General features: G+C 40.3%; 1 protein-coding gene across 4 annotated transcripts in view; it reads left to right on the top strand.

The window, feature by feature from the left end:
* Positions 1-13,104, top strand: part of ASB3 (ankyrin repeat and SOCS box containing 3) — a 103,769-nt gene that overhangs the window by 72,442 nt on the left and 18,223 nt on the right. For 3 of the 4 annotated variants that reach the window (XM_028139919.2, XM_054728280.1, XM_054728281.1), the window contains exon 8: positions 8,554-8,811. The exons of the other annotated variant lie outside the window; for it this stretch is intronic. In XM_028139919.2, the coding sequence (XP_027995720.1) occupies positions 8,554-8,811 (258 nt within the window). The remainder of the gene's footprint in view (positions 1-8,553; positions 8,812-13,104) is intronic. 4 annotated transcript variants of the gene reach the window in all.

Genomic DNA, 13,104 nt, shown 5'->3' with positions numbered 1-13,104 from the left:
TAAAAACATCAAAATATCTGTTTCCTAGTCTTTCTAATTGACTTTTCATTTGCCTGGGATCTAGGGCAATAGACTTAATTTTAATACATCTTTGCCATTTTTACCTACTTTGTGGAGAATTTAATTGAAGAGAAACCTTTCTCAAGGGCTAAATGTAAAAGATGATAGTATCATAATCACATATGCTTGCATGTGTATATAAAAGAATTGACTTAAGTATAATTCATAGCACAATTTTTTCACAGTAGAAAAATATCAAAGTTAATTTTCCTCTCCCTACCATCCTTTCTTTATCTAGAAAGCAATATAATTAAAATGTTAGTCTCTAGACTACATTTATATTAGCTAATGTCTAGCTCTTAGTTTGCATGTCAGTCACTGTAAATGTAATGAGAAAAGCATTTGGTTATTTGGGGACTCTTACAAACTTTTCTGATCAAGGAAGAAAACTGACATTCTCCTAGTAGGTTTTGTTTTAGTATATCAAGAGTGTAATATTATAGCTTGGTGCTTGGAGAAAAAAAAATTGAAAAGTGTGTTAATTTCTTGTTACATTTTTTTTCAATAAGTATGCATCTTAAAATTTGGATTCTGTACAGCAGCAATTTTCAACCTTTTTCATCTCATGGCACACATAAACTAAAATTTTGCAGCACACCAAAAGAACGTTACATTTTTGTTATTCTGACAAAAAAAAATGATTATTATTTTGATTCATTCACACCAGATGGTTATTGTTGTGCTGGCTGTGGTCATTTTTTTATTTGACAGTCTAAGGGGAGAGAGGTCAGTGCCCTGACTAAATAGTCAGGTATTGTATGTTATAAAAATTCTTGTGGCACACTAGTTGAAAATCGCTATTCTACAGTAACATACCTAAATTAATTAAATTAACTAGAATCCCCATTTTTAAAGCAAGGATAATTTAATATAATTTTCATTTGAAATAACTATTATGTTCTCTTGCTCCTTAATGAAATAGTGTATGAATTTCCTATATTCCAGTTAGCAGTTATTAATGAGAATTTGAGTTTTGGTCACAATAATGGTACCAGAAAAATTGGAAGACTCTGTTTTCCAAAATTCAAATTTGGAGAGATTTGGTAGTAGATAATGAGATAAGTTTAGTGGTATAGGTTTTGAAATTTTTATAGCAACAGTGTGTTGTTAAAGTAATGTAAGATTGCTGTACAGAAAGATTTAATCAACATCGTTACTTATCTAAATATTTTTATTGACTTTTAGAGAGAGAGAGAGATATTGACATGAGAGCTAAACATTAATCGGCTGCCTCCTGCAAGCTTCCTCCCAGGGATTGAGCTGCAACCCAGGCATATGCCCTGATCAGGAATCCAACTGGCAGTCTTTTGGTACATAGGACTCTTCCCAACCAACTGAGCCACACCAGCCAGGGCAACATTTTTGATTCTTTAAAAAAAAAAATTTTTTTTTTAAATTGATTTCAGAGAGGAAGAGAGAGAGGGGGAGAGGGAGAGAGAGAAACATCAATGATGAGCGAGACTCATTGATTGGTTGCCGCCTGCATGCCCCTCACTGGGGATCGAGCCCACAACCTGGGCATGTGCCCTTGACTGGAATCGAGCCTGGGACCCTCCAGTCCGCAGGTCAACGTTCTATCCACTGAGCCAAACCAGCTAGGGCCAGGGCAACATTTTAAAAAATTTATTGACTTTAAGTGTTGATGAGTTTAAAACTTTTGTTTTCTTATTTGTGTGGGGTTTTTTTTTGGTATTTCTCTGAGATCTAGATATTTAGTATTTGTGGCCTTTCTTGCACTGTTGGCCTGTTGTGTTCTAGTGAACTCTTCTATATGCTTTTACAAATAGTACAGTTGATAAGGTAATAAAAATAATAGATGTAAATAATTGCTCTGGATTTTATGATTTTATTCAGCTGATTTAACTTTTTAGCTCAGGATTAGCATTCAGAAACATTTTTCCTGGGCATTCCTTTGAGAGGATGAGCTTCCATTTGAAACAGTGACCTTTAGCTTTTCTCGTGGAAAGAGGTCTCCTCCATCACTGCACAAAAGCAGTCTTTGTCCCTCGGGGCTAAAAAGTTAAAGGCTACAGTAACATGAAAGCCATTCTTTCAAGGGCACAGTTGAGTAATTAAACTGAAATGAGAAAAAGACTCCTTTACCTAGAATGTGTAAAAGAAGAGAGAAGTTGAGAAAGTTCAGGACAATTTGAACAAATATTAACACCTTTTATATATGACTGTAGGAAGAGATCATGGCTTAACAAACCTGATTTTGTCTTTTGAATTGATACTGATCCTTGCTAGCACATTAGTTTTATAGAAATTGTGTGTCCTTTCTCTTCATCATAATCACACATAGGACCTAATGTCTTTATTTGTTTTCAGCAAATGGCTAAAAATCATTCAGTAAAACTTATATGGCCTTTGATCATTCAGCTAATAAGTTGGTTAGATATTTTGTTGGCTAATTGAATATAAAATGCTCAAGCTGTTTGCCCATTTTTATTTAAAATAAATTTTGTTAATATGTTGAATTTCCTTTTACTGTACTTTCTTTTCTGGACACTGTTTCTGTGCAACTTTTTAAACTTCAAAGTGCAAAATAATGGAAAATTTAAGAGTTTAAAACCTAAAAAAGCAATGTCTGCACCCAAGATAAGGTGCAGACATTGCTTTTTTAGGTTTTAAACTTCAGTATTTGATGATTTTTCACTGTTTATATAATGTGCAGTCTCTTAATGTGTCACATTTAGTTCGTGATGTTTATATTAGCAGACATTTGGTCCTGTCCAAAATGTCCACTGAAACATTTGGTCCAAGCCAAAAGGACCTTGATTTTTTTTTAAGTTTATTGACTTTTTTTTTTTTTTTAAGAGAGAGAGGGGGGAGAGAGAGAGAGAGAGAGAGAGAGAGAGAGAGAGAGAGAGTTAGAGAGAACGAGAACATAACATTGACTTGTTGTTAAAACTTATTTATGCATTCATTGGTTTGTATGTGCCCTAACCAGGGATTGAACCCGCAACTTTGGCATATTGGAGCGACGCTCTAACCAACTGAACTACGTGGCCAGAGCAAAAGTTCCTTAAAATTTGGTCCTGTCCAAAATGTCCATGATTAAAAAACATCTGTGGGTTCAGATAGCCCATAATATTTATTTATACTTGTGGTTTTATACATAAAAATACTACTATGTTTATTGATCCAGTAATTGGTTTTGACTGTATTATCAATGCTTGTATAATAATGCTTCCTGCCTTGGGAGCCTCGCTGGTAAAGACACATGGATATGTTAAATAGGTGGGTGTGGATCAAATGTCTCTTTGGGTATTTTGATACCGGACCAAATACCAAGGACCATATGTCTCTGTGGTTGTTTTGGGCAGGACCAAATGCTCTGGAAGGGTTAAATAGGATGCACTGTTTCTTTTTAATCTGTTCATACAATTTATTATTTAACCAAAGGTTATCTATGCCCTAGGGCAGGGGTCCTCAAACTTTTTAAACGGGGGGCCAGTTCACTGTCCCTCAGACGGTTGGAGGGCCGGACTATAGTTTAAAAAAAACTATGAACAAATTCCTATGCACACTGCACATATCTTATTTTGAAGTAAAAAAACAAAACGGCAAAAGCACCCGCATGTGGCCCGCGGGCCGTAGTTTAAGGATGCCTGCCCTAGGGTTTACTGTTGCTCAGTAACATGTAATAATGAAGGTCATATAGAGCACTGAAGTTGCTTGTGTTTCTGGAGCTTATATATATATATATATATACACTAGAGGCCTGGTGCATGAAAATTCGTGCACTCGGGTGGAGGGGGGTGTCCCTCTGCCCGGCCTGCACCCTCTCACAATCCGGGACCCTTTAAGCAGGGTCCCTAGACCTGGCCTGAGATCAGGGCCTATCAGGGCTTTCCTTCCCTGGGCTGTAGGCAGCTGGCCCCACTCCTGCTGCTGTCACTGTTTGCCATCTGTGCAGCGCTGTCCCCCTCTCCCCTGCCACCTGTGGCCTCCCTCTGCAGGCGACAGGCTGGGGTGCAATGGCTTGGCTGGCCTGGGCCTCCCTCTTTCTTTGCTGGGGGGTGGGGCCAGCCCTGCAAAGGGCTGTCTGCCTACCTGATTGCCCCTAACCACTTGCCTACCTACCTGATCACCCCTAACTGCTGGTCTGTCTACCTGGTCACCCCTAACCACTCTGCCTGCCTACCTGATTGCCCCTTACCACTTGCCTGGGGGCGGGGCCAGCACTGACTTCCAGTTGGTCAGCCTCCGGGCGTTATTGGTCATTATGACCCAGGGTTTTTATATATTAGGATTTGAGACCTTCACTCTTCTCAGAAGCTCAGGGAATGCTGACAAATTTTATGATTTTCCAGTTTATGTTTATTATTCACCATATTATAGGTAGTTTTGTTGGAAATGTGTTAATAAATGTAGCATTAGGCAGTTTTATAAGCCTTTTAGAATGTGGTTTGTCTCTTCTAACACAAGGCAATATGGTAATTGGAAGAAGTTTAGAGCTGGGTTTTCCAAAGTGCATTTTTGTACAATACTAATTCTATAGATCATTAATAAATATTACATGGGATAAAATAGTTAAGTTTGGGAAACAAAGGGTTAAATATTAAATAGGTTTCTTTCTTGAAGGGCTTTAAAAATGGTGGTGCTTTGTGAATTCCTGAGAGGGCAATGAAGCTACAAAAATTTGAAAAGTTTGATCTTTTTTTTTTTTTTTTTTTTCCTGGAAGGGAGTTACGTGTTTTTTTTTATTTAATAAATCTTTATTGTTCAGATTATTACAATTGTTCCTCTTTTTTCCCCTATAGCTCCCCTCCATCCGGTTCCCACCCCCCCCTTTGCCCTTACCCCCCCCCCCACTGTCCTCATCCATAGGTGTATGATTTTTGTCCAGTCTCTTCCTGCACCCCCCACACCCCATTCCCCCTGAGAATTGTCAGTCCACTCCCTTTCTATGCCCCTGATTCTATTATATTCACCAGTTTATTCTGTTCATCAGATTTTTTTATTCACTTGATTTTTAGATTCACTTGTTGATAGATGTATATTTGTTGTTCATAATTTTTGTCTTTACCTTTTTCTTCTTCTTTCTCTTCTTAAAGAATACCTTTCAGCATTTCATATAACACTATTTTTGGTGGTGATGAACTCCTTTAGCTTTTTCTTACCTGTGAAGCTCTTGATCTGACCTTCAATTTTGAATGATAGCTTTGCTGGTTAGAGTAATCTTGGTTGTAGGTTCTTGCTATTCATCACTTTGAATATTTCTTGCCACTCCTCTCTGGCCTGCATAGTTTCTGTTGAGAAATCAGCTGACAGTCGTATGGGTGCTCCCTTGTAGGTAACTAACTGTTTTTCTCTTGCTGCTTTTAATATTCTCTCTTTGTCTTTTGTTCTTGGCATTTTAATTATGATGTGTCTTGGTGTGGTCCTCTTTGGATTCCTTTTGTTTGGGGTTCTGTGCACTTCCTGGACTTGTAAGTCTATTTCTTTCACCAGGTGGGGGAAGTTTTCTGTCATTATTTCTTCAAATAGGTTTTCAGTATCTTGCTCTCTCTTCTTCTGGCACCCCCATAATTCTGATGTTGGTACGCTTGAAGTTGTCCCAGAGGTTCCTTACACTATCTTCATATTTTTGGATTCTTTTTTCTTTTTGCTTTTCCAGTTGGGTGTTTTTTGCTTCTTTGTATTTCAAATCTTTGACTTGATTCTTGCGATCCTCTAGTCTGCTGTTGGATCTCTGTATATTATTTTTTATTTCAGTCAGTGTATGCTTAATTTCTAGTTGGTCCTTTTTCATATCCTCGAGGGTCTCGCTAAATTTATCGGCCTTTTCTAGAAAGTTCTTGAAAAACCTTATAACCATGAATTTAAACTCTATATCCAGTCGTTTGCTTTCCTCCATTTCTTTCAGTTGTGACCTGTTTCTTTGTCTCCACATTTTGGCTGCTTCCCTGAGTTGATAGAGTGGCTTTGTGTGCTAGGTGTCCTATAGGGCCCAGTGGCTCAGCCTCCCCAGTTACCTGAGGTGGACACTCTTTTTTTAAAATATATTTTATTGATTTTTTACAGAGAGGAAAGGAGAGAGATAAATAGCTAGAAACATCTATGAGAGAGAAACATCCATCATCTGCCTCCTGCATACTCCCTACTGGGGATGTGCCCACAACCAAGGTACATGCCCTTGACTGGAATTGAACCTGGGACCTCTCAGTCCGCAGGCCGACGCTCTATCCACTGAGCCAAACCGGTTAGGGGTGAGGTCGACTATTAGTGCACCTCTTTGTGGGCTGTGTGCACAGTCTTGTTGTAGTTAAGCCTTGATTGTTGTTGGTATCTCTGGGAGGAATTGACCTCAGGCCAATTGGCTGTTAGGATCAGCTGTGTCTATGCTGGGAGAACTTTTGTGCTGGAGACACCCTTATGAGACAAGATTATCAAAAGCCTCTGTGCTCAGCTTGGATGGGGCAGAGTCTCTGGGCAGAGCAGACAGCACCGGTTTCCCGTCAGCCCTACCCTAATAGGCTCCTGTATCTCAGTGTCCCGTGGTAATTGCTGCAAGCACCTCTGAGAGAAAGTCACCCTCGAGTTCCGCCCGCCACCAGACAGTCCAGTTTCTCCCCGAATGAGTCTGGGTCCCCAGAGTCTCGCCTGGAACTGGAGTTCAGTGCAGTCGGGAGCTTTTGTTTCCCTCCCGCTTGAGAAAGCCAGCCGCGTACTCAGCCGCCCGCCCTTTCTGCACGCGCGCGTTTTGTTACCTCTGCCTTCCGCAGTTCCTCTGAGTCTCAGTGTGCTTTTCTCTTTCCTGACAGTCCAGCCTCTCCCCGCATGAGTCTGGGTCCCCAGGGTATCGCCCAGAACTGGAGTTCAGCACAGTCGGGAGCTTTTGTCTCCCTCCCGCTTGAGAAAGCCAGCCACGCACTCAGCCTCCAGTCCTCTCCGCGCGCGTCTCAGTACCTCTGCCTCCTGCAGCTCCTCTGAGTCTCAGTGTGCTTTTCTCTTTCCTTCTAGTTGTAGAATTTCCACTCAGCCAGACTTCCTGTAGTTCTGGATGATGTCCGTTTTGTCTTTTAGTTGTAGTTTTGAAATTGTTGTGCGAGGCAGCAGTTTAGGTGTTTACCTATGCTGCCATCTTGGTTTCTTTCCGAAAAGTTTGATCTTATGTTTACAATATTATACTACTCCTTTGTTTATAGATTTTGGGGTGTTTTTTACTTTTTTTAAAAAAAATATGTTTTATTGATTTTTTACAGAGAGGAAGGGAAAGGGATAGAGAGCCAGAAACATCGATGAGAGAGAAACATCGACCAGCTGCCCCCTGAACACCCCCCACTGGGGATGTGCCCGCAACCAATACACATGCCCCGACTGGAATCGAACCCGGGACCCCTCAGTCCGCAGACCAACGCTCTATCCGCTGAGCCAAACCGATTTTGGCTGTTTTTTACTTTTTATTGTGCTTATTTCAGGTTAATAATTGAATTTTTTGCTTTAATTTGAAGGTATTTCTTCTCAGGTATCTGGAGGTTTTAGCATATAATTTGAAAGTGTAATTAGCATACTGTTTAAAAATACATTTACCCTGTATTTCTTTTTTTGGACTCACTCTGTACTGTAGGGTTTCTCAAATATTTTCATTTTGGAGCCTTTTTTTACGGATCATTTTCAGGGACTAATGTTTCATGCAACAAATATTTATACAATGCTAATTCTGTGTGCCAGGAAGATTAAGTGACTTATTCAGAGTCCCATAGTTAGTAGGTAGCTGAGCAGGCTGGCTTCAGTCTGTGTTCTTACAACTTTGCTATGATACTTCTTTTGATACATCTTGCCAGTTAGCTCTCTCAAAAAAGGATTTGCACTTATTTTCAATCAATTTAACCAGAACTTACCGATATTGGATGATAAAATATTAAGAAAACAGCAACAGCTGAATAGATACAAAATGATGTACTTTTATTCTGTAAAAGTACATGATAAAGTAGATTAATTTAAAAATAAAACTATAAGTTAAATGTTTGTTAATTAAAAATAGCTTTTCTAGATGATTATATTTTACCATTAGAAATGTGAAAGTAAAGGGGACATTGACTAAGGTTATTGCTAAAGGAAATGGTATTTTGGTGATTCCTAGAATGAGTCTTTAGAGACAGATCACATTGTTTTTAATAACTTGGTTTGGCAAATATTTTGTAGTAGAGATACTTAATTTTATAAAAGTATCACAGTTTTGAGACGTTTTCTATTTTTCAATGATAATCATTAAAATTATTTAAGATGTGTTTAGAATTCTAAGGGCACTATGTGCTTATAGTTAAAAATTAAAAACCATGCAGGGGGGTGGAAATTAAAAATAAAACCCTCCCTTGTCCCTAGTTCCCTACTCTCAAATGTACTAGATATGTAAAAATCATCCACTATCCCATCTGCTGTTCTTATTTTCCAGCTGTAACTACTAGTAATTATTTGTAACATTTATTTCTTATGTAAAAGTCTAACTTTTTTTCTCTCTCTCTCTCTTTTTTTTTGATGGAGCTGTGAATTTTTTGGAATTGTGAATATTCTTTTAAAATATGGAGTCCAGCTAAATGAACTTCATTTGGCATACTGCCTGAAGTATGAGAAATTTTCAGTATTTCGTTACTTTTTGAAGAAAGGTTGTCCATTGGCACCATGGAATCATATGTCTGAATTTATAAATCATGCAATTAAAGCACAGACAAAATATAAGGAATGGTTGCCATCTCTCCTGCTTGCTGGATTTGACCCACTGAATCTTCTATGCAGTTCTTGGTAAGAAATCCTACAATAGTGGACCTTAGCTTTGAGTGAATATACTATATTTAAGTTCCCTCGATTTCTTGAGATCTGGTGTTGGGATGAGGGTGTGTGTGTATGTGACTCTGATGGCTGGATTTGGGGGCTGCTAATAGCGAGATTGAATGTAGGAATAGATTCCTAGAAAAAGGTAGGCTGTGACTGGAAGGGAATAGAAAGGGATTATGCCTATGGAATATAGTGGAATATAGAAGCAAAAGCAAAGTTTAGATACATATTCTCATCTCCACTTAACTTTTTGTTTAGTTTACAGCAGGTTGAGTCCCTGATAGTATTCACTCCTTTCTCCAACAGCTGATTAATACATAGTTATCTGTCAAATGCTCATTTGTGCACTTCCCTCTATATCTTTTCGATACATTTTCACTGAAACATTGTATTTTTAAGTAATTGAATGAAAAAAAAAGATTATTGGCAGTTTATTTAGAAATCTTTGATTTTAAAAAGTTAGTTGTATATGTATACTGTACTTGTCTTATTAACAGATACACACTCACACATGTAACTGAGATATTAACACTTGCTAATGAATGCTGTGTCTAGCTGTTAACAAAGCTATTTAAGTACCCATAGCATTTTACTTAGTGAATTTTATTTTTGTGTTTGGGCACCTGACAGCTAGCCGTAGTTGCCCCTTACCATTCTAGGATTTACCCCCTGACTCCAGCCCCAAAAGGCAGGTGGCTATGGACAGATAGCCTTGACAGTGTGTCCCCTTTACTGTCTTCCATCACTTGATGCTTGTCCCCAAGGCACCACTTTCTTCTCAGCCACACTCGTTTTTTTTTTTTTTCATTGTTAATAAATCTTTATTGTTCAGATTATTACAATTGTTTCTCCTTCCCCCCCCCATATCTCCCCTCCTCCCAGTTCCCACCCTTCCCTCTGCCCTTCCCTCCCCCCCTCTCTATCCTTATCCATAGGTGTATGATATTGTCCAGTCTCTTCCCGTACCCCCCACACAGACACCCTCTTCCCCTGAGAATTATCAATCCACTCCCATTCTATGCCCCTGATTCTATTATGTTCATCAGTCTATTCTGTTCTTCAGATTTTTAATTCACTTGACTTTTAGATTCACTTGTTGATAGGTATGTATTTGTTGTTCATAATTTTTATCTTTACTTTTTTTTTCTTTTTCCTCCTTTTAAATAATATCTTTCAGCATTTCATGTAATACTGTTTTTTTTAAATATATTTTATTGATTTTTTTACACAGAGGAAGGGAGAGGGATAGAGAGTTAGAAACATCGATGAGAAACATCAATCAGCTGCCTCCTGTACACCTCCTACTGGGGATGTGCCCGCAACCAAGGTACATGCCCTTGACCGGAATCGAACCTGGGACCTTTCACTCCATAGGCCGATGCTCTATCCATTGAGCCAAACCGGTTAGGGCTGTAAGACTGGTTTGGTGGTCATGAATTCCTTTAGCTTTTTCTTATCTGTGAAGCTCTTTATCTGCCCTTCAATTCTGAATGATAACTTTGCTGGGTAGAGTAGTCTTGGTTGTAGGTTCTTGCTATTCATCACTTTGAATATTTCTTGCCATTCCCATCTGGCCTGCATAGTTTCTGTTGAGAAATCAGCTGATAATCGTATGGGTGTTCCCTTATAAGTAACTAACTGTTTTTCTCTTGCTGCTTGTAAGATTCTCTCTTTGTCTTTTGCCCTTGGCATTTTAATTATGATGTGTCTTGGTGTGGTCCTCTTTGGATTCCTTTTGTTTGGGGTTCTGTGCACTTCCTGGACTTGTAAGTCTATTTCTTTTACCAGGTGGGGGAAGTTTTCTGTCATTATTTCTTCAAATAGGTTTCAGTGTCTTGCTCTCTCTCTTCTTCTGGCACCCCAAAAATTCGGATGCTGGTATGCTTGAAGTTGTCCCAGAGGCTTCTTATACTATCTTCTACTTTCTGAATTCTCTTCTCTTCTTGCTTTTCTGGAGGCGTGTCCTTTGCCTCTTTGTATTTCAAATCTTTGACTTGATTCTTGCATTCCTCTAGTCTGCTGCTGGGTCTCTGTGTAATATTTTTTATTTCAGTCAGTGTATGTTTCATTTCTAGTTGGACCTTTTTCATATCCTCGAGGGTCTCATTAAATTTATCGGCTTTTTCATGAAATTCTTGAAAAACCTTATAACCGTGGTTTTGAACTCTATGTCCAGTCGTTTGTTCTCCTCCATTTCTTTTGTTTGGGATCTGTTTCCTTGCCTCCTCATTTTCATTTTTGCTGCCTCCCTGAGTTGGTAGGGTAGCTTTGTGTCCTATTGTGTCCTATTGGTTCAATGGGTCAGCCTCCCAGTTACCTGAGGTGGACGCTCTTGGTGCACCCCTTTTTAGACTGTGTTTACAGCCTTGTTGTAGTTAAGTCTTGATTGTTGATGGTGTCACTGGGAGGAATTGACCTCCAGGCCAATTGGCTGTGAGGACCCACTGTGTCTATAAAGGAAGAATTGCTGTGCTGGAGACACGTTTATGGGCCGGGACTTGTTGCAGTAGGGCTTTGGCGCTCACTGAGTCTGCCTCTTGAATGTGTCCCTTATGCGAGTGGTTGAAATCTGGTGTCATCTCACACCGACCACTAGATGCCCTCGTTTCTGGATCTCCAATGGGTTACAGGTCAGCTACTGTCTGAGGCCACTCAGCAGGGGTTACAGCAAAAACTGCAATTTTCTCCTCTTTGCTTGAGTGGTTTTCGAGCAGTCTGACTGGAGCTGCAGTTTATTTGGTTAAGCTGCCACAGGGCAGGCCATTTATATGCAAAAGCTGCTGTTTGGAGCCTGGGCGGGTTTGTAGAATGTGCGGGGCGGGTCTCAGGGCGTCACTAGGCTAGGGCATGGCAAACAGCAATGGCTGCTAGTCTGCCTTTTCTGCCTTTCCTGTTTCCAAGTCCCTGCGTCCCGTGCTCCAGCGCAGTAAACACTGATTGGTGGGCGCACCTCTGCAAGAAAGTCACTCTCACTTTCCGACACGATAGCCGAGAGTCCAGCTTCTCCCCGTAGGTGTCTGGGTCCCCCGTGTGTCCCCAGAAACTGGATTTCAGAGTGATCGGGAGCTTATCTCCCTTTGGGTTGGAAAAAAAGCCGCGTGTCCCGTCGCCCGCCACCAGCCCGATTCACGCACCTCCGTACCTCAGCCCTTCCGCGTTTTTCTTTCTTTTTCCTTCTTAGTTGTAAATCTACCATTCAGCCAGCTTTCCTGTGGTTCTGGGTGGTAGACGCTTTGTCTTTTAGTTGTATTTTTGAAATTTTTGTGCAAGGCAGCAGATTAGTTGTTTAACATTGCCGCCATCTTGGTTCCTCTTTCTCAGCCACACTCTTTGTGTTCTCCTCCTGAAGCTACTAACTCAACTCCATATTACTTGACCGTTACTTTCAGTTCTCTGGTTTCTAGTATATGTATTTCTGGTTTCTAGTTTATTTCTTTAACCAACACTCAGAATACTACCTAACACATGGTAGGTAGTATTCTAAGTGTTGAATATATATAGGATAAGTTCTTTATAGTAACTTATCCTATATAATAAAAGCCTAATATGCTAAGTGTCCGGTCATCTGTTCAACTGATCAAAGTGTAATATGCTAATGATATGCTAAGGCCGCTCAACCGCTCACTATGATGTGCACTGATCACCATGGGTCAAACTGTCAACTGGTTGGCCAGCCGCTATGACGTGCACTGACCACCAGGGAGCAGACACTTTGACCAGTAGATTAGCTTGCTGCTGGGGTCTGGCCGATCGGGACTGTGTGTGACTGGCCGGACACTCCCTGGAGCCCTCCCGTGGTCCTTCCCTGGCTGGCCAACTTCCTGCATCCCTCCCCGGCCCTGATCGTGCACCGGTGGGGTCCCTTGGCCTGGTCTGTGCCCTCTTGCAATCCATGACCCTTTGGGGGATGTCAGAGAGCTAGGTTTCAGCCTGATCCCGCAGGCCAGGCTGAGGGACCCCACTGGTGCACGAATTCGTGCACCAGGTCTCTAATTTACTAGAAAATACACTGGATACTATTATTTTTATTTTACAATTGAGGTACAGTAATTAACATACTTTCCAAGCTCACACAGCTAGTTAGTAGAGCTTAGTTTTGAACCCAGGTTGTCCTGTTGTGTGGCTCAAGTCTGTCTTTCTAACCACTGTGCTATGCTGCCTTAGCCCTGTGTATCCATGGGGATGTGATAGTTATATCATGTGATTTTAGGTATTTTAATCGTTTGCCTATCCTGGGGGGATCTGTGCCATCTTACCTTG

This window comes from Eptesicus fuscus, chromosome 16, assembly GCF_027574615.1.
Source record: "Eptesicus fuscus isolate TK198812 chromosome 16, DD_ASM_mEF_20220401, whole genome shotgun sequence".
Classification (NCBI taxonomy): Eukaryota; Metazoa; Chordata; class Mammalia; order Chiroptera; family Vespertilionidae; genus Eptesicus; species Eptesicus fuscus.
This window is presented reverse-complemented; position numbering and strand designations above follow the sequence as displayed.